At 43.7% G+C, this 25,385-nt stretch overlaps 1 protein-coding gene across 1 annotated transcript in view; it reads left to right on the forward strand.

Annotated features, from left to right (window-relative positions):
- Nucleotides 1-16,388, forward strand: part of efna2a (ephrin-A2a) — an 85,575-nt gene extending 69,187 nt beyond the window's left edge. The window contains exons 2-4 of the mRNA XM_034111870.1: nt 9,047-9,339; nt 13,844-13,909; nt 15,451-16,388. Coding sequence (XP_033967761.1) covers nt 9,047-9,339; nt 13,844-13,909; nt 15,451-15,575 — 484 coding nt within the window. The 3' untranslated portion in view covers nt 15,576-16,388. The remainder of the gene's footprint in view (nt 1-9,046; nt 9,340-13,843; nt 13,910-15,450) is intronic.
- Nucleotides 16,389-25,385: the final 8,997 nt, after the last annotated feature.

Below are 25,385 nucleotides of genomic sequence, written 5' to 3' on the forward strand. Positions count from 1 at the left end.
GCAAGTGCGCAGTCTTTGTGTGTGCACCCCATGTCCATTACGGTAGCCTCAATAACAGAAGATTCCTAAAACTAATTCCTACAAAATACTCAATAAAACAATAAAAACAGAACATTATAATCATCATGAAAGTAGGATTTGTTGCACAGACTGCATTATTTGTGTGTATAATTAACTGTGGGATAAAGTGGATAACCAAAAAAGTATAAAAACAAATAGATTAATAACTTCAAAAGGGGATATTATGAGCATTAAACAATACGCTCTAGACTTTTTACACCTGAGGAATCTTCGTGCAGATTATGAGGCCATGAATATAAAACGAAGACACACTATGTAGTCTTTGGTTATGCAAAGTTGCTATCCTTGCCAAACGTAGAATGTTTTGTTGAAATGTATAAAAGAACGAAAATGAAAGAAATATATTGTTCGACATTTGGATCGACATCCGATCGTGTCCCAATCTGTCAAAAAGAAGGGGGGAAAAGTGTTTCAAATGGCATCAAAACTAGCTAAAGAATGCATGGTGGAATGAAAAATAAATCGGTGAAGTTCTCCTCTCTCTTCTTTAAACATTGACGTGACATTCCTGCAGGGTGCTGACACAAACCCCTTCTTGTCTCCGCGTTGAGAGATTCCCATTGGTGCGCTCGGACACCAGCCGTCAACTCCTTCTCACTGAGCTGTGGGGCAAACCTGTCGATACCAATACTGCCCTACTGCTGTTTACGCTGCCAAAGCTGGTGCTGCATCCGGGCATATCATATCACTCTGTCTGTCAGCCTGTCAGCTTCTCCTGACTCACTCGTCCTGCTTGTCCATCCATCAGTGGCTTTGTCGCCGTGTCTGTCTGTCTCTTTTCTCTCCACTTTTTTTGTTTTTACTACCACATCAGCAAGGTGACAATATCCCTTCCGGGGGTTTTCTGGAGATTCTTTCCTGACAGGTTTTGTTATGTTAATTCAGTGCAGTGGGTGTCGGGTTGTCTGCATGTATGATGGGGCTCATGTTTGTGTGTGACAGTGTGTGTGTGTGTGTGAATTTTCCAGGGATTGGCACAGGCGGCGGTTCATCCCCAGGGGGTCCGTGTTGCCCGTCTTGAAGAAATATATAATAACCTTTCAGAAGTGCTGAATGTCACCGCGCTGATCCACGGGCGACATCATTCAGAGTGACAGATGTGGAACTCAAAACAAGACTTGAGCTCGGGAATGTGAGGGTGTGACGGTTGCTGCAGTGTGTGATGTACAGTATCATATTCATGTGTTTTGTTTGGGATGTTTGTTGTTGTCAGTGTTTGTGTGCATGTGTTTACGTAGTAAGTGAGGATCAAGAGCTAATTTGCATAATTAAACAGCGTTGATTATGAATCCCAGTTCTTCCTTGTACACCAATTCCATTATGTTCTGAATGAATGTGTAATGTGTTTATATATATATACATGAGCCCTGGTATTCTATATTTATGTACATACTGTATACGTGCAGTTATGTTTCTCACCATGTGTGTGTGTAGGGGGAGGTAAAGTATTTTCTTTGCCCCATATACCTAAGAAAGCTTCAGCAGCAATGCGGCGGGAGGCTCAGGCAGAGATGACAGCATGAGAAAGGAACATCTCCTGCTGAGGGGAAAGCAGCTAAAGAGTCCTAGCAAGAGAAATATGGTGTGTGTGTGTGTGTGTGTGTGTGTGTGTGTGTGTGTGTGTGTGTGTGTGTGTGTGTGTGTGTGTGTGTGTGTGTGTGTGTGTGTGTGTGTGTGTGTGTGTGTGTGTGTGTGTGTGTGTGTTTGTGTGTGTGAATCCATTCTAAGCAGTAGGAGGCAAGGTGGGGGGAAGTGAAAGTGCTCGGATATGGGGGGAGAAAGTTAAGACAGAGGAGAGAATAAGGAAGAGAAAACTGAACCAAGAATTAGAGTCATGAAGATTGAGAATAAGACAAAGTAACAATGTCAAATATGTGGAGCTCCTGGAGAGAAAGAAAAAGCAGAGCGAATAAATGAATCTGAAAGGAGAAGCGATGGAGATTGAGCGAAAGCAAGAGAAAAGGGAGCAAGAGACAGAGAAGAGACAGGAGAAGATGAAGATGGAGGAATAGAAACGGAGAGTAATGTGGAATTAATTGGAGAGACTTCAGCGCTGCAGACAGAGAGCAACGTGATTGAGGCTACGTACGTTTTCTTCCTGCCCAAAACCAAAACGAGGTGAAATGGTGCATGTTCCAGATGCTTAAATTGAAATTTCACATTCAAAGGACTCCATATTTCCCTTTTAACTGGGCCTGGAATTGGCCGTAATTAGCCGGTGCTGACGGTGCAATCTCTCCGTGTTGGTGTGTGGTGAGAGCATACCGGATGTCCATTACTGTCAATAGGAGAATGATGATGTTTATTTATTTAGCACATTTAATACGACGGGAGTAGACTCAAAGTGCTCAGAGAAAGTGCCTGCAGGTAGAAGTTAGCAACACAAGTTTCCGCACTTCGAATTGCAGGAGTGAAGATGTTTAAAAGATGGAAATCGATCCACAGCCGGTTCCTCCACTTGCTCCTCTTGACTCCTTCTTCCTAGAAACGTGGAGAAATGTGGACACTAAGCAGTTTTCCTCTACTATCAAAGCGAATAAGAAGTTTGATTTCACTGATATGCAAATGCTTGCGTTGCTTGTTATTTACCGTAGGATTCTGGTTTACGGGTTTTTCGAAATCAACACAGGTTATGTTAACATTCAGTTTTACTCAGCTCAAAAGTCCAGCGTGCATTTCCTTCCTCGTAACACATTTGTGAAGTTGAATTGTAATGCCTTTGTGGGAATATGATACGTTATACAGTTGATCAGGAATGTAGCATCATGCTAGCGCAGAACATGAATGGCGCCACCTGCTCTTGGTCGTTCCTATACGCAACGAAGACCCAATCATCATGCGTCTGTGCCTACCGATTAATGTGCAGAAATGTCCTGTAGCGGAAGCTTTGCTGTCATGCTTATGCTAATAAACACGTGGCGATGTTTAGGAAGTGACTGTGGTCGTTGAACAGCTGTGTCCCGTGTTAAAGCAGTGTTTTGTTGACTCATCCATCCATTCTAATTACTGCAGCCACTCGAGACTCTGTCATTTGAACATAAGCATCTGGTGTTTTTGGGGCAGCTGCTGAAACAACTCAGTCTGTCGTCGTTCTTTAGTCTCTGTGCTTGATGCAACAGAACAGGGTGATACTTGTTCGAATGGAGGAAGGAGTATATTTAATAATGTATCCAAATAATAACTTACATACCGGCATTGCAAGAAACAGCACACATTGGAAAAGGAAAAGTTGTCATCGTGCTTTTCTTTTTGTTTACAAGGAGGTTTTCCCGACCTTGCCAAACCCAGTAGGTCGAAGCGTTGCATCGATACATTTCTCCGAGCTTCCCTTTGAAGCATCTTTTGATCCTAAAACACGACGGAGTTTGGAAGGCAGTTTTTGTTGACTGACGTCCCGCACCTAGAGCAGTGTTTTCTGTACTTTTTCCGCAGTCTGAGTGATGGAGGGAGATCAAGAAAAGCTGCAGCTAAAGAAAAAGAAACGTCTGAATGGAGCGAGGGGTGACATAGTGAGGAGTGAGAGACGGCGAGGCGTCCTTTGATGTGTCGGTTGATCCGGCCTGCTGTTTAGGACGCAGGCAGGTATGGTAAACATCCAAGGCTTCTCCAACAAGCTTTGATCACGGCCATGCGGAGACTTGATGTTGATGACTCAGAGATACCAGAAGAGTCCACTACACACAGCCACACACACGTTTACTGTACGTACATCTACAGTACTTACATTGACACACGCTAAGACTTAAGCTCTCGTTCTTTTTTCCCCTTAATCTTTCATTTAAACTTCTCAGTTTCTATTTTCTTTTCAGCCTGACCTGCGTTCACAATACCATAAAACCTCAGTGAGAGATGTTGACATCTATTGAGATCCAGCAGCCTCTGACTAACCTCACCACACAATTCAACCGCAGTGAACGAGTGAGGAGAATCCGCGAGACATCAGGGGATTAGGGACTAAGCAAACCATCATAAAACATTGCACAGGTTTACACACTGTCAATATTAAAAAGAAATTGCTTCAAGCTGCGGAACAGACATTTGAAAAAAGATGGCGTACTGATCACAGTGCTCTTCAACAGCAATCTGTGTTGTGGTCATTTTTTTGTATAATGCTTTTTTTCATCAAAACTCTGCTAGGATTGAAATCAAAATATAGTATTAAATATTTTCCTGTCCTCCCTGAATTTAATTATCAGGTTTTTCCTCCTTTTTGTTAGTTGTGTGTGGGGGAATATTAATGACTGTCAATATGCCAGAAATACAGAAAGTCCATTTTTTTCTGGAAAGGAAAGATAATCAGGTTTTCTCACCCAGAAAATAAGAAGCACAGTTTCTTATCCTGCTGAATGTGTTAAAGAATTAGTGGAACTTTTTTATTTTGTATTTAGTCCACTACAGTGGTGGAATGTAACTGAGTACATTTACTCAACTAATGCACTTAAGTATTTTTAATTTGGGGTGCTTTTACTTTACTTGATTATTTCCATTTTCTTCTAGTTTGTACTTCACTACATTTCCCAGGGAGATGTTGTACTTTTTATGAAATGGGGCGAAGCCTGCGAGCTAGTTCAGGCAGTCAACTCGAGCACTTATGCTGCATTCATACATAACGCCCCTTGCCACTCTACAACCAACCAAACCGAGTCTCCTTAATATGCCGCTCTATTTAACCTGCCAGATCTCTCTCTATGCATTGCTTGCTGCTGCTCGCCTGCCCCACCACCACCCCAGCTTCCACCCCAGCTTCCACCCCAGCTTCCACCCCAGCTTCCACCCCAGCTTCCACCCCAGCTTCCACCCCAGCGTCCACCCCAGCGTCCACCCCAGCGTCCACCCCAGCTTCCTCCCCAGCGTCCACTCCAGCGTCCACCCCAGCTTCCTCCCCAGCGTCCACTCCAGCGTCCACCCCAGCTTCCTCCCCAGCTTCCACCCCAGCTTCCATCCCAGCTTCCACCCCAGCTTCCATCCCAGCTTCCACCCCAGCTTCCATCCCAGCTTCCTCCCCAGCATCCACCCCAGCTTCCACCCCAGCTTCCACCCCAGCTTCCACCCCAGCTTCCTCCCCAGCATCCACCACAGCTTCCATCCCAGCTTGCACCCCACCACCACCCCACCACCACCCCAGCTTCCACCCCAGCTTCCTCCTGTAGGCTCATTAAAAAACTCTTATATGTACGTGATAAAATTGGAATAATATAATACTCTGTACGACACATTTATAAGAAGCATTCTGCACAACGAGTACTTTTGATACTTTAAGTACATTTAGCTGATAATACATACTGTTTCCGCCTCTTCCACTGTATCATGGCGTTTATTACGTTGTTATGATGGCATACGTTATTGTGTGTCATAAAACTAGACAATCCCAGTGAAAAGAAAAGTATATTTTCCCTTTGAGGCATATAATCGGGCAGATAGTTGGATTTCACGCAGCGTCAATGAACATCATAGTCAAACACTCTACCATACATTCTGATTGTCACTTTTTGTTTGTGTTGTGGCAGCTTCATGCATATCCCAGAGCATTATGAAGTCTCTGATAGCTTTGATGGCGCTTAAATAATGAAGGGGGTCAAATGAAAGAAAGACACACCACTCCACTAACGACACACACACACACACACACACACACACACACACACACACACACACACACACACACACACACACACACCACACACACACACACACACACACACACACACACACACACACACACACACACACAAGCTCGATGAGGAAGAGACATGCCGTAAGTGTGAGTGCATTCCAATGTCTTTTTCGCTGCTGCAGCTCCCGAGTTTAATTCCAAATGACACGCAGCCAGAGAGGAGGGAAATGGGGACGCACACACACACACACACACACACACACACACACACACACACACACACACACACACACACACACACACACACACACACACACACACACACACACACACTCATCCACACACAACTGCACACCGACATGAACTGTTTAACAGCTCAGAGTGCAGTGGCACACACCTGCACACACACACACACACACACACACACACACACACACACACACACACACACACACACACACACACACACACACACACACACACACACACACACACACACACACACACACACACACACACACACACACACACACACATGCACACGCACACACACACATGCACATACATTCCATCGTATATGCCCAAACTCATACTCAGATGGTAGCCATCCATAAATGTGCACAATCAATAAGCAGAGCACATTTGTCTCGGATGAGAAAGCACCGTGGTACAAATTGAAATAAAAGAACTCCATCTGCCCTTCCTCCAGCTGGCCTCCTCCTCCTCCTCCTCCTCTTCTGCTCTTGCTTTCCTTCTGCCTTTCTCTCCTCTGTCTGTCTTGTTTTACTTTAATTTCATGCAGTCTTGTTATCATTCTCCGTCCCCTCCTTCTTCTTGCTGATAGCCTTTGTTCTCATTCTGCACATATATATATATTCCTCCCATACCCTCTCTCTGAGTTCCCTCCGCTCCGTTATTTTTATTCCAGCCTTTTTATTCTCATTCTGTGCATCCTTGTCTCTGTTTCCCTCGCTGCTTTCCCCCCTTTAGTTGTTAATCAGAGTTGATTGGGAGCAGAGAGAGCCGAGAGGAGCTCCCCAGTGGATCAATGCCTCTAAATGATCTGTTCAAGGGTCCCTTTAGAACCTGCGAAACTCGCTCTGATAGGGCAGCGAAGCATGAAGGCGCTCATTTCACATCTAACTCACTTCCTGATTCGCCCTCTGGGAGAGAGATAGGGCTGCCGTTGGACGGATAATTTGTCCTAAAGCTAAATATCCCACAAACCAAAAGTGCTTAGACCAAAATGTCTTCATTCCAGGCAATCAATTACTGCCAAGGTGAGGGGGAAGATGATGAATTTGTTGCAAAAGCTCAGTCTGTGTGCGCGCGCCCCCTGAGACGTCGAGATTGCCCAACAACTGTTTACGGGCATTTGATCGAAGACATTTCCCTGCTGCTCAAATGTACCGAGCTTCGAGAAACAATATTTGCTAATGTGCTGCCGCTGAATTTAAGAAATGTTGTCGAGGTGAAACATCTGAAATTAAATTGATTATATTCACGATGAGCGCTAGTTAAGGCGTCCTCTATCGACGCTGGCGTGTGCACATGCCCGCAAAGGGATGTCACGCTGATGAATTTCAAACAGCCATCTGATATGTGGCTTTCTGGAGAGTGGAACTTGAATTTTGAGAATAAAAAAATGTCAAACCCTTGGGATATATTATTTATGGAGTGCTGGTAAATAAAATATCTTAAATATCAAATATTTAAAAAAACACTGATGTATTGTATTATTTCACAGCAGGGGGCTGATATGAAAGCAACATTATACATGAAACACTGTACTTTACGACTTGTGGTTGGACGAATACTACAATTTGGAGCCCTGACTCAGCGTTAAATGTGAAAAAATATGAATTAAGCTTTAGTAAAATGTTGCTAATAGGTTACCACGCGGTAAATATTAAGCTCTTAGGCTATTCCTATTATCTTTTGGTCAAAAAATAGACCAAAACCAGCAATTAAATTGATCTAACTATCAAGTATTGTGTGGGTAGCCTGAAGGGAGATATACAGTAACTCATTTGCTAAAAACTACAATGCCTTTTTAAGATACAAATGTATTAGTTTTAAGGAAGATGTATATCCAGAATCTCATTCATTACATATAAGACATATAACAGCCAAACCCACATTGTAGAAGCCATATGGAGAGAGAGAGACTCCATATTGTTGGTTTTCATCGTTTAATGGCATTTGTTGACAATAACAAAAATATAGAATATCGGTGCTTTGTCCTTAAGAGAGACTGTTTTTCTCCAGTGAGTTTAAAATGATAAACATATGTAGTTCCCATTTGAGCAGCATTGGCAAAACAAAAACATAAATAAAGCCTGTATCTTGTTTTCAATGTACTCTCCTGCCTTCAGACTGAAAAGCGGTTGGGGAGCCTCCAACTGGGTTCAAGCACCACATTATGAATCCATATGCTCATGCATTATTAGAAAAGCTCTTTGACTAAGTGCCAGAAGCAGAAGCAGAACAAGGACATCCAACACAATGTATACTATGGACAATGTGTGCACTGCATATATACTAATATTTCTTCTCCAGTAACCCCTGACCCACTTCTTTTCACCATGCCTACCCTCGGTGATCCGATGTGTACGGAGCTAAGTGGGCATTCACCACAAACTCCATACTCTGCTTTAGGGCCTGAGGGGTAATAATGTGCGCTCTCTCCCATCACATGACCCACTTCTCTTGAGTATCTGAGGAGTGCAAACGAATATTCCTCACATGCTAATAATTCCCATGAAGCAGAGCTCGGCAGGCTTTATTTAAATTAAATTGGGTTACCAAGCGAGCTTTTATGGCGTAACCAGAGGGATTGTTATTGATTTTTTTCCGTCTTCCTCTTGAATTTTTGCTGCAGTTTGAAATGAAACCTTTGGAGACTCCACGCATTGTTCAAGGACGCTTCAACCAATGCTTTCTGATAAAGGGTCATCAAACCATGCGTGGAGTCTCCAAAGGTTGCTTTTTTGGAGCTGGCTTTTACAGATCTTCCTGCGGAGATGTTCAGGCACACACACATGTCCTCACAGCGAGGATAAGATTGCATATAATTACGGCCACGGCATGACTGAAGTAAGTGGACACTCAGGGCTGTTCTCTGTATGCCGTGCAATCATACAGACATCCAATCCAACGAGTAGTGTGCTGGATGTATGGAAAGATGTAGGCTTCTTTTCTTAAAACAAGCCTGACAGTATCTCATTACACCTCAGTAAACTTTCCCCGGAGCCTTCTCACCCCTGTAAACTGATTCTCTGTGTATCCTTGAGACCGTTTGTGAGTATTTATATTCATGTTTGTATTCATTGTTTGCTCCGTGTCTTGCAGATTCTGGCACGGAGAGTACAGGGTGGCAGTGAATATTAACGACTACCTGGACATCTACTGCCCTTACTACGAGGGCCTTCCGTCCCACGGGCGCATGGAGCGCTACATCCTGTTCATGGTCAACCACGAGGGCTACACTTCCTGCCAGCACAGGATGCGTGGCTTCAAGCGCTGGGAGTGCAACCGTCCCAGCGGCCCCGACGGGCCCCTGCGCTTCTCGGAGAAGTTCCAGCTCTTCACTCCCTTCTCCCTGGGCTTTGAGTTCAGGCCTGGACACGAGTACTACTACATCTGTAGGTTATCCGCCAGGCAGTGTGTGTGTGTGTGTGTGTGTGTGTGTGTGTGTGTGTGTGTGTGTGTGTGTGTGTGTGTGTGTGTGTGTGTGTGTGTGTGTGTGTGTGTGTGTGTGTGTGTGTGTGTGTGTGTGTGTGTGTGTGTGTGTGTGTGTGTGTGTGTGTGTGTGTGTGTGTGTGTGTGTGTGTGTGTGTGTCTGTGTGTCTGTGTGACATTGAGTAGATAGTGTCCTGTGAATGTGTCTTTGCTTGCGTGTTAGCCAAAATATGATTTTATAAACGATATGGAAATACGCAATCAAGATGAGTTGATTGAGAGAGCTCTCAAACACAACACACACCCACTGACGGACACACACACACACACACACACACACACACACACACACACACACACACACACACACACACACACACACACACACACACACACACACACACACACCTTCCATCTCTCAGTCGCTCCCCTTAATCTCTCACTTTCTTTATTTCTTGATGTATCTCTCTGCATCGTCGCGATCATAAGTGGTGCGCTCAGCAAAGTGGTAAAAATGTCACCAGGCATAGTTTGTAATCATTTTTGTATTAGTTGTATTGATGTCTCTGCTCACTTCAACAAGTGATGTATTAGTATCGCAGATGGCTTTACCCCCGAGACTGTATTCTGAACAGTTAAAAAGCTATCATTCGCGCACCAGGCACGGAGACAAGTAGTAGCTTCAAATTACTCTTAAACATTGTTTTCAGCTCCTCGCTGCGCCAGATGGATGGGATAGATTTACCCCATCCGGACTGTTTAGTGCAAGATCAGTGAGTAATCGCAGAAAAGCACGTTAAATTGACTTTCAAAAGCTTTCCTGTCAACGCCTAAACTTTCTGCCACTGCACAGAGAAGCGCCACTTTTGTGTTGCTGCTGGGCAAACCATGTCACTGTTTGAAGTGGCACACCAGAAGGGAGAATGTGTAAGTAAACGACTCTTCTGAGAGAACACAGTCATACTTCACAAAACCACAAGAAAGCACATGTTAGCAAAATGTATGCACAGGTTTTTGTAAGTTTTTAGTCTGTCACCGCCTTGCCAGTTGAGGATTGAAAGTCATTTACAAAAAGCCATCCTATCGTAGTTCATTATTTCTCTCCTATATCTCTAATAAAATGACGTTTCTTTCAAACCAATGTAAAAGGTCCACTTCTAGTTTACTTTTGTGTTAACTCTGAAAGTCAGACCGAACCTTACCTGCCATTGGTATCTTTTTCAGAATTTGTCACATAGAAAATGATCCAATGGCATGTCAGCCGCTGTGCGCTGGTCTCTGTGTTTCTGCTGACTGACAGCTGACCTTAACCTTTCCGTAGGAGATGATGCATTCTCGCCGTGGCACATAATGGGATAAGGGTCCTCTTCCATCAGCTTCAGGCCGGCATGCAAGTGGGACATATCTCTTGATGGAGTTGTTTGCCCTTGGCTACAGAATCTGACCTGACAGTAATACTGTCCTTATTCGGTCATCGGCTGGAGTGATCAGCAAAGGCACACACATATTCCCTGGCAGATAGAGAGGCTTCAATTCAATTTGTTGTAACACCAGTGACACCATTTAAAGAGTCTCTGTTATGTGGATATTGAATGAGTTCCCTCCATCACTATTTGATTTATTTACTTTTATTAATGAGCACTTAGTATTTGCAGATACTTAATCACCCCATGCTGTTGTCCACGCCGTCACAAAGACACAGCAGGCGAGAGTCACAGAGCCAAAGAGGCGAAGACAACAGCCACCCGATGTCCTACGGCACTTCTCCCAGTCCCACACACACACACACACACACACACACACACACACACACACACACACACACACACACACACACACACACACACACACACACACACACACACACTTTTGTTTTCAGCCTCATGTAAGGATGGACAGGGCCCCTCCAGAGTTGTATAGTTGCTGACTATAGTATTGTATTTCTGGGACCCCTGAGGGGAATGTGTAGTCCACAAGATTGGAGTGTGTGTGTGTGTGTGTGTGTGTGTGTGTGTGTGTGTGTGTGTGTGTGTGTGTGTGTGTGTGTGTGTGTGTGTGTGTGTGTGTGTGTGTGTGTGTGTGTGTGTGTGTGTGTGTGTGTGTGTGTGTGTGTGTGTGTGTGTGTGTGTGTGTGTGTGTGTGTGTGTGTGTGATGGGGGGAGGACTGGTTGTGGGGTCAGTTGTCAAGTGATTGTGAGTCCGTGAAAGGCCATGTCCATCATCCTGACTGACAAGCCCGCATGTTTTTCACCGTCCCTCACTAGCTCTTACACACACAGTCACACACACAGTCACACACACATACACACACACACACACACACACACACACACACACACACACACACACACACACACACACCACACACACACACACACACACACACACACACACACGCACACACAGGTCGGTAATGATGTGGAACTACAAAGGCATTTTGACATTCTAACCACCCATCCATTCAAATGAGTATTATTTGTGTGGCGTTTCTGCGGATAATATTGATCTGCGATGGGGATGTGCGGCCAAACCTGTGTGAGTGTGTGCCTGCGTGTGCACGTGTGTGTGTGTATTTGCCGTGAGGTCGACATGTTGACAGGTCCGCTCCACCCCTTACTTCTCCCAGCTGCCTTCGGATGAGGTTGAGTGATTCTCAATGGCTTTTTCAGCAGAGGCCGGATTGTGGATGTGCTGGGAAGCAGAGGCACTGGAAGAGCTGATAAGGCTTTCAAGACGTGACAAAAGTCAACATTTTTAGAGGTCACAGAGAAAAGAAACAACGGGTGGAAGGAGGGGATATCTTTCCACTCAGCTCTTTGTCACCTAAATGTAGCTATTTGTCAGTGAAACAGCAGGGGACCCAACACAAAGGGGCGCCGCGGGAGAGGACGCTTGTCTCATAGCTTGCCAGGCTTCACAGGCGACCAAGATACAGTTTCTAGGTGGATGATTTGAAGACATGTGAGGCAAAGGAAGGGGGGCTACAGGGAAGGGATACAAGGTTAAAGGAGGTGAAGGGCAGAGAGAGGGTGGAGGGAGGAGTGGTGGACAGAAAGCGAGGGAGGGGAGGGTCACAGGAAGGGTCAGATGTATTTCCTGTGCGCTGCAGATCCTGATGACGGTCCTCTCCGGGGTCACACGGGGCTCTGGCTGAACGGACCTCCACAAGGGAGAAGGCCAATAGGTCTGCACACACACGTCTGCAAGCACGTGTGTGTGTGTGTGTGTGTGTGTGTGTGTGTGTGTGTGTGTGTGTGTGTGTGTGTGTGTGTGTGTGTGTGTGTGTGTGTGTGTGTGTGTGTGTGTGTGTGTGTGTGTGTGTGTGTGTGTGTGTGTGTGTGCGCCCCCCGCATGCGCAAGCGGTCAAAGATTTGGTCACCATCTGCTTTAAAGGTCTCCAGCTCTATTTCACATCAGAGGGAATTGAGGCTGAAACCTGATTCAATTTAATTGACTATACTTTGAAGTTTGAATCACCGTAATTTTTTTAACATGCAGCCGGTGTAGCTCGGTGGTTAGCTCTGTCACCTCACAGCAAGGAGGTCTGAATGCATTTCCTTTCCAATTCCTTAGACATTAGTATTTCCCCGAGGTATGAATGTGAGCGTGGCTGAATCCCTGGTCGCCCAAAGACTTGTTTAGATAGCCTGAAGAGCTCAGAATGTTTACGGGGGCTCGTGAGCTCGGGAGCATGGGTTTAAGAGAACTTGAAAGGCCTTCAAATAAGACACTCTCCGGCAGCTTGAAGCAATACATCAAGAAAGTAATAGGCTGCTTAAATGATGACAAACGAGTGCTTCTTTATAAAACCTTCCCTTGATTTACCACCTCTGACATTTTCATTTCAATTACAGAAGTGTATTTGTGTTCTGCTTGCTTTATCAATGACTGATTTTACAAGAAGAAAATATATTTATTCATGTAACACAGAACATTCTGCCGTGTAATGATTTGCATTGTATCTGTGAGTAACTAAGGATGTCTTGTTTCTTCCTGCCGTCCCATAAATAGGTGGCTTAAAAAGAATTGGGGTTGAATGAATGGGAATCCACCCCACGACCCTCCTGTCAGACTCCTGAGGCACCTTGAAAGCCCCGGGTTCAGCTTGTGTCAGCTGTTTTGTGGTCATTTGAATAGTATTCAATTAGTTTGAGAACAGGCGCCACTTTTTAAAATATCAACTGAACGGATAAAGGCATTTAGCTTGGTGACCTTAGCATAAGGCTGGAGTATCCTTCTCTGCTTATTGTAAACAGAGTCCCATTAAAAATCCAAAGCAATGCTGTCTTTCTATAACATTCTCATACCTTCTCCTTATTCATCCATAAAGGCATAACTCTTCAATGGTATGTTTAAACTAGTGTCTTTGCCCTCACCTGGTTATGAGCCTAATAGGAGTTCAATCAGCGGCACGAATCGCTTTATCTCTCAACTAATCTCCTCTTTCAATCTCTGCTTTTTTAACAGCGTCTCCTCACCCAAACCACGTGGGGCGAGCATGTCTAAAGCTGAAGGTGTATGTCAGACCTCCAGGTAAGTCACGCTATAACCACACACACACACACACACACACACACACACACACACACACACACACACACACACACACACACACACACACACACACACACACACACACACACACACACACACACACACACACACACACACACACACACACACACACACCTTGAGACCCAATGCGCAAAAAGGTCCAGATTGGCTATCAAAGTAAAATTAGAGGGGAATAAGAGGTCTGATAGATTGCCCCGGCAACACTCTCTGCTCTGATTCACAGGCCAGCCAGGCAACCCGTTAACACCTTTCACTCACACTCACACACACACATATTCACACACACAAGTGAGCACAGGCGCATACACACAAAAGCACAAAGTGGCATACGCACTTCACATCACATCACATCACATCACAGTGGGTGTGAGGGAGACCTTCTGTCCTTGTAGAAAGAAAGCATGCTGAAAGTGCTCCGTTAAAACGTTGCTGGCTGCATTCGCTGATAAGAAACAAGAGAGCAATCTAATAATAAACCCAGCGCATACTGTAGAAGGCTAATCTAATAATAGACACTTCATATTTTTCTTAATAAAATTCTCCTTATGCATCAGGCTTGTGGAGAAAGAGTCTTTTCTTCCGCACAGCATGCTGATAAGATATACTTTTGAAGATAGCTTCCTCTGACAGTGGTGGCCTATGATAGTGCCATTTCAAAATAACTCACGAATATATGGGGAGCAGATTGTGCGCTCCACTTACCTTATCTTAAAAAATCTACCTGTAAGACTTTTCAAAGGCGGATTCTTCCTCATGAGTTTTCACCCTAAGCCTCACTAAAGAATCAAACCTGGCTAGAAACACCTAGATAAGGACACGGCTTTGAAGATCTTCGTGAAAAAGGATGAGTCGGCCTTCGCAGCTTTCCAGACTCAAATCATTCCACCTCTCGCTAAGGCGGAAGGAAAATCTCTTCTCCTCCATAATCACTGAAACAACATACGTTCTTTTATTCTGTCATCGCTGCGGCTCCTCTGCGAGATTCAGCTTTTTTGTGCTCTTAAAGCAATCTGTCTGACATGCGACTTCCATCTCATCTGTGAAATGTTGTCACTGGAGGCTGAGAGCACATGTGTGTGAGAGGGTGTGTGTCTTTGTGTGTGTGTGTGTGTGTGTCAGCTGCTCCAGATTCTGAGTCTCTGTGATTAAACTGTAATTAGGTTGGTTAAACCCCCGCAGAGCTCAGTTGCTGTCGTCTTCTCCCCCTTCCTCTCCCCTCATCCCTCTCTGTCGTCTTCTCCCCCTTCCTCTCCCCTCACCCCTCTCTGTCGACTACTCCCTGCCATTTTTCCTGGCTTTTGAAGCGTGAGAGTTTTGTGGTTTTTCACTCCATTTCCACATCCCCCCCGTAATAGTTCCACTTGTCTACCCTTTTGTCTTTCCGTGAATCCACTCCCTCCTCTATTCGCTTTGTTTTAGTTTGTCTTGTCTTGGTGTCTGTCTGTCTTGTGTCCCTCTCAGTTCAGATGTTTTGTCGTTTCTCTCTTTTTCTGTTTCAGATGGGTCGGGATATGATTCTCCGGAGCCCTTCCTGACTGACGGAGGTCCGTGCCGGACGCCAGGGTCCGTGGCCCTGTCAGCTGTTCTGGCCTCTCTGCTCCTGGGAGTCTTCTCCTGGCTGTGACCCCTCTCCCTCTCCTCCTGGAGCTCCCACCCAGGGTCGCTGGGCTGGGCTGGCTGTCCCTCTAAATCCACCACCCCTCAGGGAAGCCCTCTGTCTCCGTCCCCCCCTTCCCCCTCTCCCACCTCCACCTCTATACGACCACCAACCACCCCCACTGCCAGCCCCCTCTATGGCCCCGCCACGGACACCGTCCCCCGGCCTGGCTGAGAGGGTTGGGGCTCCAGCTGTGTGGGAAGCTGCGCTCCACCCCTGATCCCTGAAGTCTGGGTGGACCAGCGACTCTCGGCTGAAAAACACAAGGGGATTGACTCTGCACTCATATCAAGGGTCCTTTTGATTTGTCTATTGACTCTTGGCCACTGATGGGGTAGATGTAGCCGCGGCTATGATTAAACTTGTCGTTCCAGCGCAATTCCTATCATCCAATCACGGCAGGATGCATTAAGCGATAGGCCTGGATGCACAAAAATTGGATTTTTCTCACATCGCTATCCCATTGTCAAACCAAGAATTGGAAGTGGCCAAGCTTGCATTGTAATTGTAATTCTATACTACCTGGACCAGGTCCAAGTACAGCGAGAACCAGAGTGAACGTGTAGAGATGGAGAGGAGGAAAGTGACCTGGCCTGCAGAAAAAAGAAAGGGGAGACAATGTGGGCACAGATTTAAATAACGACGGCCATATGGGAAATGTAATGGTATATGTGTTTGAGGCTCAGTTTACCGCAGTGTGATATAAAAAGCAAACAGTTTGACTTTTTTAGTTTTGTGAGACGATACACATTTAAAAGGACAAGTATAATCATAGCCTGTTTCAGAGGGAGGGTGGGGCGTGTGTAGTTCTGGGTGGGTTGGGTGAGGTGGGATGTGTTCTGTCTTATTCATGTTTCTAAACAAAGCATTTATCACAGCCTGGCTAGCACAGGTGTATTCAGCACTGACTAATGTCGATTGGGTCGGGTGACTTTTGGAACCATGACTTTTTCATGTATGAATGTACCACTGGTCACCCACCTCTTTGTCTTTCTGTATTATTATGACTGTGGTCACTTACAGTACCTTTGTCTCGGACTGGCTCTGGGTTTTTTTTGAGGGATGGTGTGGGCGGGCAGGAGGAGAGTGAAGCGAAGACAAACAGGTGATAAAAGGAGGCGACACTCAAGTTGCATGACCACTGTGAAACCTTCAGATCTCGTTTGTAATGATGATATATTTTTTCATGGGGGAAAATCAGAAACACCCTGCTACCGCTCCCGTGCTCTCCCTTTTTTTCAGACATCAAAAGAAGGAATAATCAACCTCTCTCCTCACACCGTTTCCTCTGTCTGGCTTTCGGTCGTTGATGGATTAGCTTGGGCGTGAGATAAATGGACCCACAGGGTGAAACTGACTGGAGATCAGCCCTCGGAGCCCAGGCTAGATCACAATGGACTTAAATACTGACTGAAGCTGGTCCTGGGTCCGAGGGTTAAACCAATAAGGGAAGCGCATAGACTGTGGCAAATGAAGTGTGTGTGTTTGTGTGGTAGCATCACAAAAACGTGCATGCACACACATATACAAGCACACGAACACAGTCTTCGATAATGGGACGGTTCCTCTGACATTTTTGTGGAGCATTTATGGACATGACTATAAAGGGAACTGCACAAAGAGAGAGGGGGGTCGGAGGAGAAAGTGTGTGTGTGTGTGTGTGTGTCATGGGACTGAGACTTCTTTAATGTTGGGATAGTGAACATAATAAGTACGCACTGTGAACACACACATACATACATCAACACTTGACAACCATTGTACAGATACACACACATACAGGCATTTGTAGAAAAGCACATGCAGATCTAGACATTTACAAAGACATGGCATGCACATACACGAATACACACAAACAAGGGGAAGCACTTCCTTCCCCGTTTCATCTTATTTTTGTAGCATTTAAAATCACTGTTAATTACTCCTGTGTGGGATGCAGTGATGGGGTATAGCCTGTGGAAGATTAAAAAAATGTGTTTTCTCTTCTTCTATTCCACTGATGCTGTCCTTCTATCGTTGTTCTTCTTCTCTGGTTTGTGATCCATGGTTGGTAGTGGTAGGATGCCTCCAGGTCTGAGCGTCATGTATGAGTTTGTCTCCTTTTCTGTTTGTGATGTTTTTGTGGGAGCTGACCTCAGTCATTAAAGTCAGTCAGTCAAAAGTAAACACAGAAGTCAGAGCGAGGAGAGAAACACACAAATAAAGATTGTTTTTTTGTCTACTCGAAATAATCCAAGTGAGTGGAATTTCTTCAGCCGAGATGTGAATTAATTTTGATTGGTTTTTGTTTTTCTTCCCAAAGGACACATGATTGTATATTCATATATTAGGCTGCACCTTGATATTATTTTGCTCAGTCTATCTTCCTCTGACGTCAAAGTCTTGGGATGGTGAGCATTGAGCTCTGCCAGTCAAAGCATGAAATTATTCAGATGAAATCACTTTCTCCAATCTTCAGCTGTTTCTCCCTCAGTGATGTGACAGCTAATCTGAACTGCTGACAACATGGAGGCTGAATAGCTTGATAACCTTTCCTCTCTTGTTTCCATCAGATTTACAGCAGTGATGGAAAAGAACCAAGTGCATTTCCTCAAGAACTGCACATATGCAGTATTTCCATGTTCTGCTACTTCATACATCTGTTTCACTACATTTGGAGGGAAATATTATATTTTAAACTCAAATTTTTTTACTTTAGATCTATAGCTATGATTGACTTTTCAGATTTTCCTTAAAAAAACATATGATACGAGGTCTTTATTACCCGAAATTGTTACACAAGTCCCCAGTTTTTATTCTAGCTCTGTTTGATATAGCCACAACATTTCCAGTCTCCCTCTCACTTTCATTGGTTTTATAAAGGCACACAAATATATTATACACATGACACATTTAAAATACACTGTTCAAGATTTAACATGTTGTTACCAACAGTTTGGGATTGTGACCACTTACGCAACATCGATTTAGTTGAGGCACCTGTCACACTTCAGATGCAATGCACTTTCATTGCAGAATTAGTACCAGAAACTGTTTATCTTGAAGTCCTAATATTTGCATATAGTGAGTAAAAGTGTGCATGATTGCTTTTCTTCTGCTCAGTCTGGATATTCCGTGCAGTCGGACAGAAAGTTGAAGAATGAGTTGTTAAAATGTCCACCAAAAACATAATTACCCTCTAATCATTTCATACTGTTTAATTTAATTTATTATTTAGAGGGAAAACATCACCGTCTCTTTTTTTTTTACCTCGTAATTCCTTTTTTCTAAATAATATTTCTGTAGTTGTACAAAAGTAGAACTTCAATGTAGTACTAATTCAAAGTATTTCTCCATTTTGCCAAAACTTGTATGTGTATCAAAAGTCAGATGTCCTTCAGCAAGACATGGAACCATTAAATTATAAATACGCCGCTGTGTGGACGGGCAAATTGCATATGAAATGTTTCCTCTCCTCTTTGAGCTCAGTAGGTTTCCTTTAGATCCAGACTTGAATAGACAGATGGACAATAGACTCTCACCCCCCATTAGGGCTTGCACTGGCCGGTGCTATAGCTTGAAACATTTATCAGTCCTGTTCTGAAAGCGTTATTTGAAACCACTGAGTTGCCGCTGGTGCAAAAAGAATATCAGAAACGTTGTTTTTGGGGAAAAGTGAGGCGCATGAAATAATAGATGAACCTTGGCTGTCCATGTTTAGCCCTCCTGTGAAAAGCGGGCTAATGGCTATCGATGTCTCTGGTTTCCATCAAATTGCTTCATATGGGAGCCCAATTCAAACGGAGGAGTAGATTTCAGTGAAAAGGAGACGAGGGAATGAAATTATCTGTGAATATAGAAACGCACGCTTGGTCAGCCAATTCTTCGCCCTGACAACTATCAGCTACCAGTGGGATTGGCCTAACGTAAAATTAAGCCCCATCAAGCGAGGCCTCGAAAGCTTCCCATGTCTCAATCCTTGTGAGAGGAAAGATGGATGTGTGATCTGACTGGAAACAGCGCCAGGATTTAACAGATGTGCTGCTTCAAATCATGGGAAACAGCTGATCTGGGCTGTGCCACTGAAACACATGCACCCCACACTGTTTTATCCCCATGTATTCTCTTCTAGATCTTATTAATCACCTGATTATTCCAGCTATTTTCATTGGCTGGCGTACACATGAATTGGCGAGAATACATTTGGCCTACATGATGTTGGTTTTGGCAACAACCAAAAAGAATTGCCAGGAAATGCAGATGGCGACCCCGCTCCGTTCTTCTCCTCTCTTCATCTCTTTCTGTGTTGATTTCTCGCTCATCACTGACACATTATCGGCCTATAGGCTAATCTCTCTACCCTGTATTTTTGTCTCCTCGTATGCAACTAACTGGCATGATTTAGGAATTATGGAATTAGGGCAGCGCTCCCGTCTCTATTAATGAGGAACTGCATGATGAAAGAACTTGATCCTGAACGTGCCATCTGTAGTCACATTCTCTTAATCTATCTCTCTCTTACTCTCACTACTTTCTATTCTTTCTTTCCTCTACTTCCTTCCCCTCTCGCACTCTCCTCACAACACACAATCCCCTGTCAAACACACTCACATTATAATTGTAATTACAGAGGAAGTAGCCTACGAATAGCTCTCAAGCACTGTTGGATGTGGCGTGAAAATGGTGAAATCGCACGCAGGAAGTTTAACTATAGACCACACACTCATATAGGCACACACTCACAGCAGTCAGATGGGCTGTGTGTTTATTGCTGAATAATGCATGCTATGTAGACTCTATAAAAAGATACATGGGCAGAGAGAGCTGGGTACCATTCAGGCACAGTGTGCAGTTCAAAGAGGGCATCTCTGGAGCATCCCGTGTACACGTTGGAGTTGTTATAAAATGTTCAGCTTGTAGGTATTAAGCGATAGGTGACCCAACAGGGACACATATTTAGCTGGCCTTAGAGAGGGTACAAAAACAAAACCACTAGGCTTTTAGTCATTGTCAAGTTGATATCTTGGCTGGCACTCTGCCCGGTGTCTTTGCAGTCACCTTGAATGGGCTTTGGTGGTTTAAACCATAAAACTTTTGGGAATTACACATGCATGCTAGAGGCTCGTATTGCAGAGCACCTCTCAGAAGCACTATGAAAAATATCCAGCAGCAGTCTATCTTCATGTAAAGTAGAGGGGGGAAGGGGAGGGGGAGGTCGGGGTGAAGGTAAATGCTGCACTCATGTGGGGGAAAATGAGCAGCGCCTATTTCCTCTGGAGTCATATGACAGGACATGCGCACGACCATGTGCTGCGTTCAAGAGCTCATAGAAGCTCCTTCCTCTGAGAATTTGTTTGAATTATAATTAATCCCCCAAAAATTAGGCCATGTATTTAAACTAAAAGTTAGGTATAATGTGCTTTGCTGCAACATAATGAAAGGATGTAAGGAAAAGGAACATTGCACCAAAAACTCATGTCATCGAAAAGGAAATATAAACCCTTTTATGATTATAATATATTTATTACCATGTCATATAATTACAGTTGTATTGTGCTTACTGTATAACATGGAAGTAGGCTGTGTGTGCTTTAGTTGACTTCTTCATTTCCCTTTATGGTATTTCCATCTTCTGTTTTTTTTGTACTTCCACTTCAGTGCTTGTAAACGTGGGGCAGTAAATAACATATTTTAAAATGTAAATGAATACCACATTTACATTGTTCTCGAATGAACTTTTCTCATATTCAGTACTTCCCTTTTTGGTGCTACTTTCCTCCTTTTGAGTACACATTTGACTGCAGCATTTTTCATAATTCTAATCGTGAATAGTGCTGTTTGAGTTAAGTATAATATCTGAGTGCTCCACCATTGCTTAGTTGCAAACCTTCCTCCTAATTTATAAAGCAGTAAACACTGGCTCGGCTTGTGGAAATGGCGATATTTCCGCAGTCAATAAAGGCACCACGCGACACACTTCGGGACGACCAGGACGGTGAAAAAGCCACTGAAGGAATCCAGAAGTTACCAAGTTCACATACGGTGAAGAAGGAGGAGTAACCAGCTGGTTTTTAATAACAGGAGGTTTACCTGTAAGTATTGACTCCCAAGATAAATATCTGTCTTCCTTTCGCCTGCCAACATAGTTGTTCGAGTTGTGGCAGTTGACAGGAAAGCGGAAGTAGCTAACTACCCAGCTAGCCGCACATTAGCTGGTTAACGAGTTGTCAACGGATTTTACCTTGTTTACAACACTACAGAAACTTTTCAAACAATGTAAGACAACCTTATATGCTTTGACAGACACCTCGGCGTTGTTCTCTGTCGTTTTCAACTTGTTTTAATTCAGTTTAAAAGTGGTCATGTTGGGGATTTTACAGTCACAACGCTGGTGTCTTGGGTGTGGGACACTGTTTTCCTTACTTTTATTATTGAGCCTAAAGTCACCTGTTTTTCAAGTGACCCTCGTTAAATACTTTCTCAGCACTTTACTGTTTTCCCTCTGCTGTTGAGATAACCAAGGACAGGTGCAGTGGTGTAAAGTACTAAGTCCATTACTCAAGTACTGTACTTATGTACAATTTTTTGAGGAACTTGTACTGTACTTGAGTATTTCAGTGTGTTGCTTCTTTGTACTTCTACCCCACTACAATTCAGAGGGGAATAGAGTACTTTTACTCCACTTAATTTGTTGTATACCGTTGTATATTTAGTTATTTTACCGTTTTGGATAATACTTTAGTTACACCGGGAGTAAATTCATAATCGACCCTGGAGTATACAAAACAATAATAACTAGCTTCACCTTTACCAGCTTGATAAACACATTACATGTATCAATAATTATAATCAAAACGTATAATATATTATACTGAAATGTGCCAATCTGCATAATGAGTACTTTAAGTATATTTGGATGCTCATACTTTTGTACTTTTATTTGAGTAACATTTTGAATGCAGGACTTTTACTTGTAACGGAGTATTCCTACACTCTGGTACTGTCTTTGACTTAAGTACAAGATCTGAGTACTACTTCCACTTCTGGTCTGGTGTGTGTGGAAACAGTATTGCATATATTTAAATGAAACAATGGAAATGATTAACAATATCATACTTTTACCTATTTATTCCATTATAATTGGCTGCTGTTGTCAAATAGTTGACATTTGTAAAACCCCCTCACACATAATGCTATGGAAATAAGAAAATATCATGTTTTTTAAGATTTGTCCTGTACAGCATGATGTCATTGACCTTCCTTCTGGCTTGAATGTTTATGCAACATTAGGTCAGCAATTATCAGTAAACCACCCTGCCCAAAACATTTCACACTTAACCGTAATGTGTTGTCCATCAATGAGGAGTGGGTGTTGGGGAACTGTTGAAAAAAAGTAGCCTTTAAGCTTGCTTGTGAAAAAAAGATTAAGCTGGAGGATATGCATATAAAAAGATGTGAATAAGAAAATACGCCAGTCTGTGGTGTAGTCACATCTGGAGGGAACAGGTTTGGGGAGAAGACAAGAAATGTGCTTCCCTGTTTGAGCTATTGTGTTAAGACACAGGCTGTGGTGCTGTGAGGACACTTCAACATGAATGGGTATGTCCTATGGAGTTAATGATTCTTCTTGTGGCTGTGAAACACATGTAAAGTGGTGTTATCGGGTGTGATGTGTGGAAACATGGCTTCCTTCCTGTTATGTTATTATGGCTCAAATTGCTCGGGGAATAAACGGATCGAGTGTTTACCCGTGTGTGGCTGGCTGTAACCTTCCATCACTTTTCACGAGGATAGATCAATATTCAGCGATGGAGAGGTTTACGCTTTACTGGCACTTGTTATTGAAATGCAAGTGTTGACATGTTCATCTGCTCTTGTTGTGGTTTGGCATTTGAAAAATAAAGCATTGTGTGTAAGTCCACCTACAGTGTTATGGTGGTAAGAGCACATCAATATCTTGCCGAGTTCAATCATCGGTTAAAAAGCAGTCGAGCCCGTGTGAACCAAGTGCCCTATTTGCAAAAAAAGCCGAGTCAACAAACATTAAATCATCCGAACTGTCTGCCAAGTACACTTTCCCTTTCCCTTTATCTCAGGGTGTTTGCTTGCTGCAGGTTTGAAAGGCAACTCAAGTTCAGGGATCATTTAGAAAAACAGGAAAATGCCACTTGAACTTTAAAGGAAAGAGTAGACCGGAGAGGAAGACGGGAACACAGCTGTTTCCTGATCTTAAAACAAAACAAAAAGTCAGAGCTTGCGGTTTATGACTAACCACGTCTTTGCTGTGTTCCCGCATCACAGAAAAACCAGCTCAAGTTGTTTGCTTTCAATGATCTCTATCTCATGTTACCTTGTGCACCAAAGGCTGACATTACACCGGTGTATTCGGTGCATGCTGGGCTGCAGGAAGATCACTCGATGCACACCTCAGATGTAGTTAGGATGTGATCTGCTAAACCTCTCTGCAAGGTAGCCTCGATCGTGCTGTGATCCGAATGTTTCTCCACGGGTTAAAACGCCGTGAAACCACACCTATAGCATTGCTCAAGTTCTGCCTGCTCCGTCCGCAGTGTAGGGATTATACCTTGGAATCCTGAAATACTGGCCAGGATAACGTGACATAATCCTGATAGTCGTCCGATCCTTACCTCGAATAGGGGCTTTGATTCTGATCACTTCTCTTAGTTATACCTGCCTGAACTCCAAAGTATACCAAGAACAAATGTTAAATTGCACAACAAGTAGCCCTCAGTGGTCACCGCGATGAGCACTTCCTGACAGCATGCCCGCTGTGCTGTGGTACATTTTGTGCAAGCTCATGAAATCTCCTTTTAATCGGAACACAGACTCTGCATGGAGCTATTAAACGAGGATGCAATTTATCCTAATGTGATTTAACTGTGGGAGTTCATTTCACAGGAAGTCACATGAGATCACTTGGAGCCTATAACTGAAGTATCTGGGCTTTCTTAAAACTGAAGGTTTCTTTTTCTCGTGAGTCACTAACTGACACCGAGAACTTCTCAGGCTCCATTCTTTAACTTTTGAGGAACAACATTTAAATGTCTTCACCTTTTGTTCTTTAGCCAATTCAAAAGCAGATTGTATCACCTCTGCGGTCACACATCCCCCTAAAGACCTTGTGAGCATGTCGGCTTAAAGCGAAACAAAATGGATGCAATTTACGGGGCTGGATGAAATGAAAACTAAAATGGTCATCCAAGCTTTGTCATTGATTTAGTTTCTTGTTGCTTTTCTATCGGCCAGCGTGTGTCCAGATTCCAAACGCTCTTCCAGGGGAATGGAAATGGCTCAATTTCTATAGGTTCTGCATCTCCTTCTTCCCCCCGACATCAACATGTTGTTTTCACGTTTGGTCCTTTTTAGAAGAGTTCTCCATATTAATGTTACGAGTGACTTTTAGAAACTCTCTCTATTAAAGTTTGTCCACTACAAAATGCTCTATGTATTCAGTCTTAAATGTAAAACTGAGTCGAGGTACCTTTGTGTTCATTTTAAGACATTGACATCAGCCGGTGTGTTATTAGATTTTCTAAACTACCAAATATTGACATCACCATAGCTCTCAAGAAAACGGTATCTATTATCCATAATTAAAACATTGATTTGACATCAAGCTAATTATATCTCAGTGCTGTGTTTTGCTCTTGGTCTTTTACATCTGTCGAGTATCTTTTATAGTTGCCTACAGTCAAGCTGTGTCTCAGGTTTGTTTGAGTCTTGGAGTTTTATGATGGCCGATGCCCACTGATGTGATGTCTCTTAACCCTCCTCTCT

Source organism: Pseudochaenichthys georgianus, chromosome 22 (genome assembly GCF_902827115.2).
Source record: "Pseudochaenichthys georgianus chromosome 22, fPseGeo1.2, whole genome shotgun sequence".
NCBI classification, from domain to species: domain Eukaryota; kingdom Metazoa; phylum Chordata; class Actinopteri; order Perciformes; family Channichthyidae; genus Pseudochaenichthys; species Pseudochaenichthys georgianus.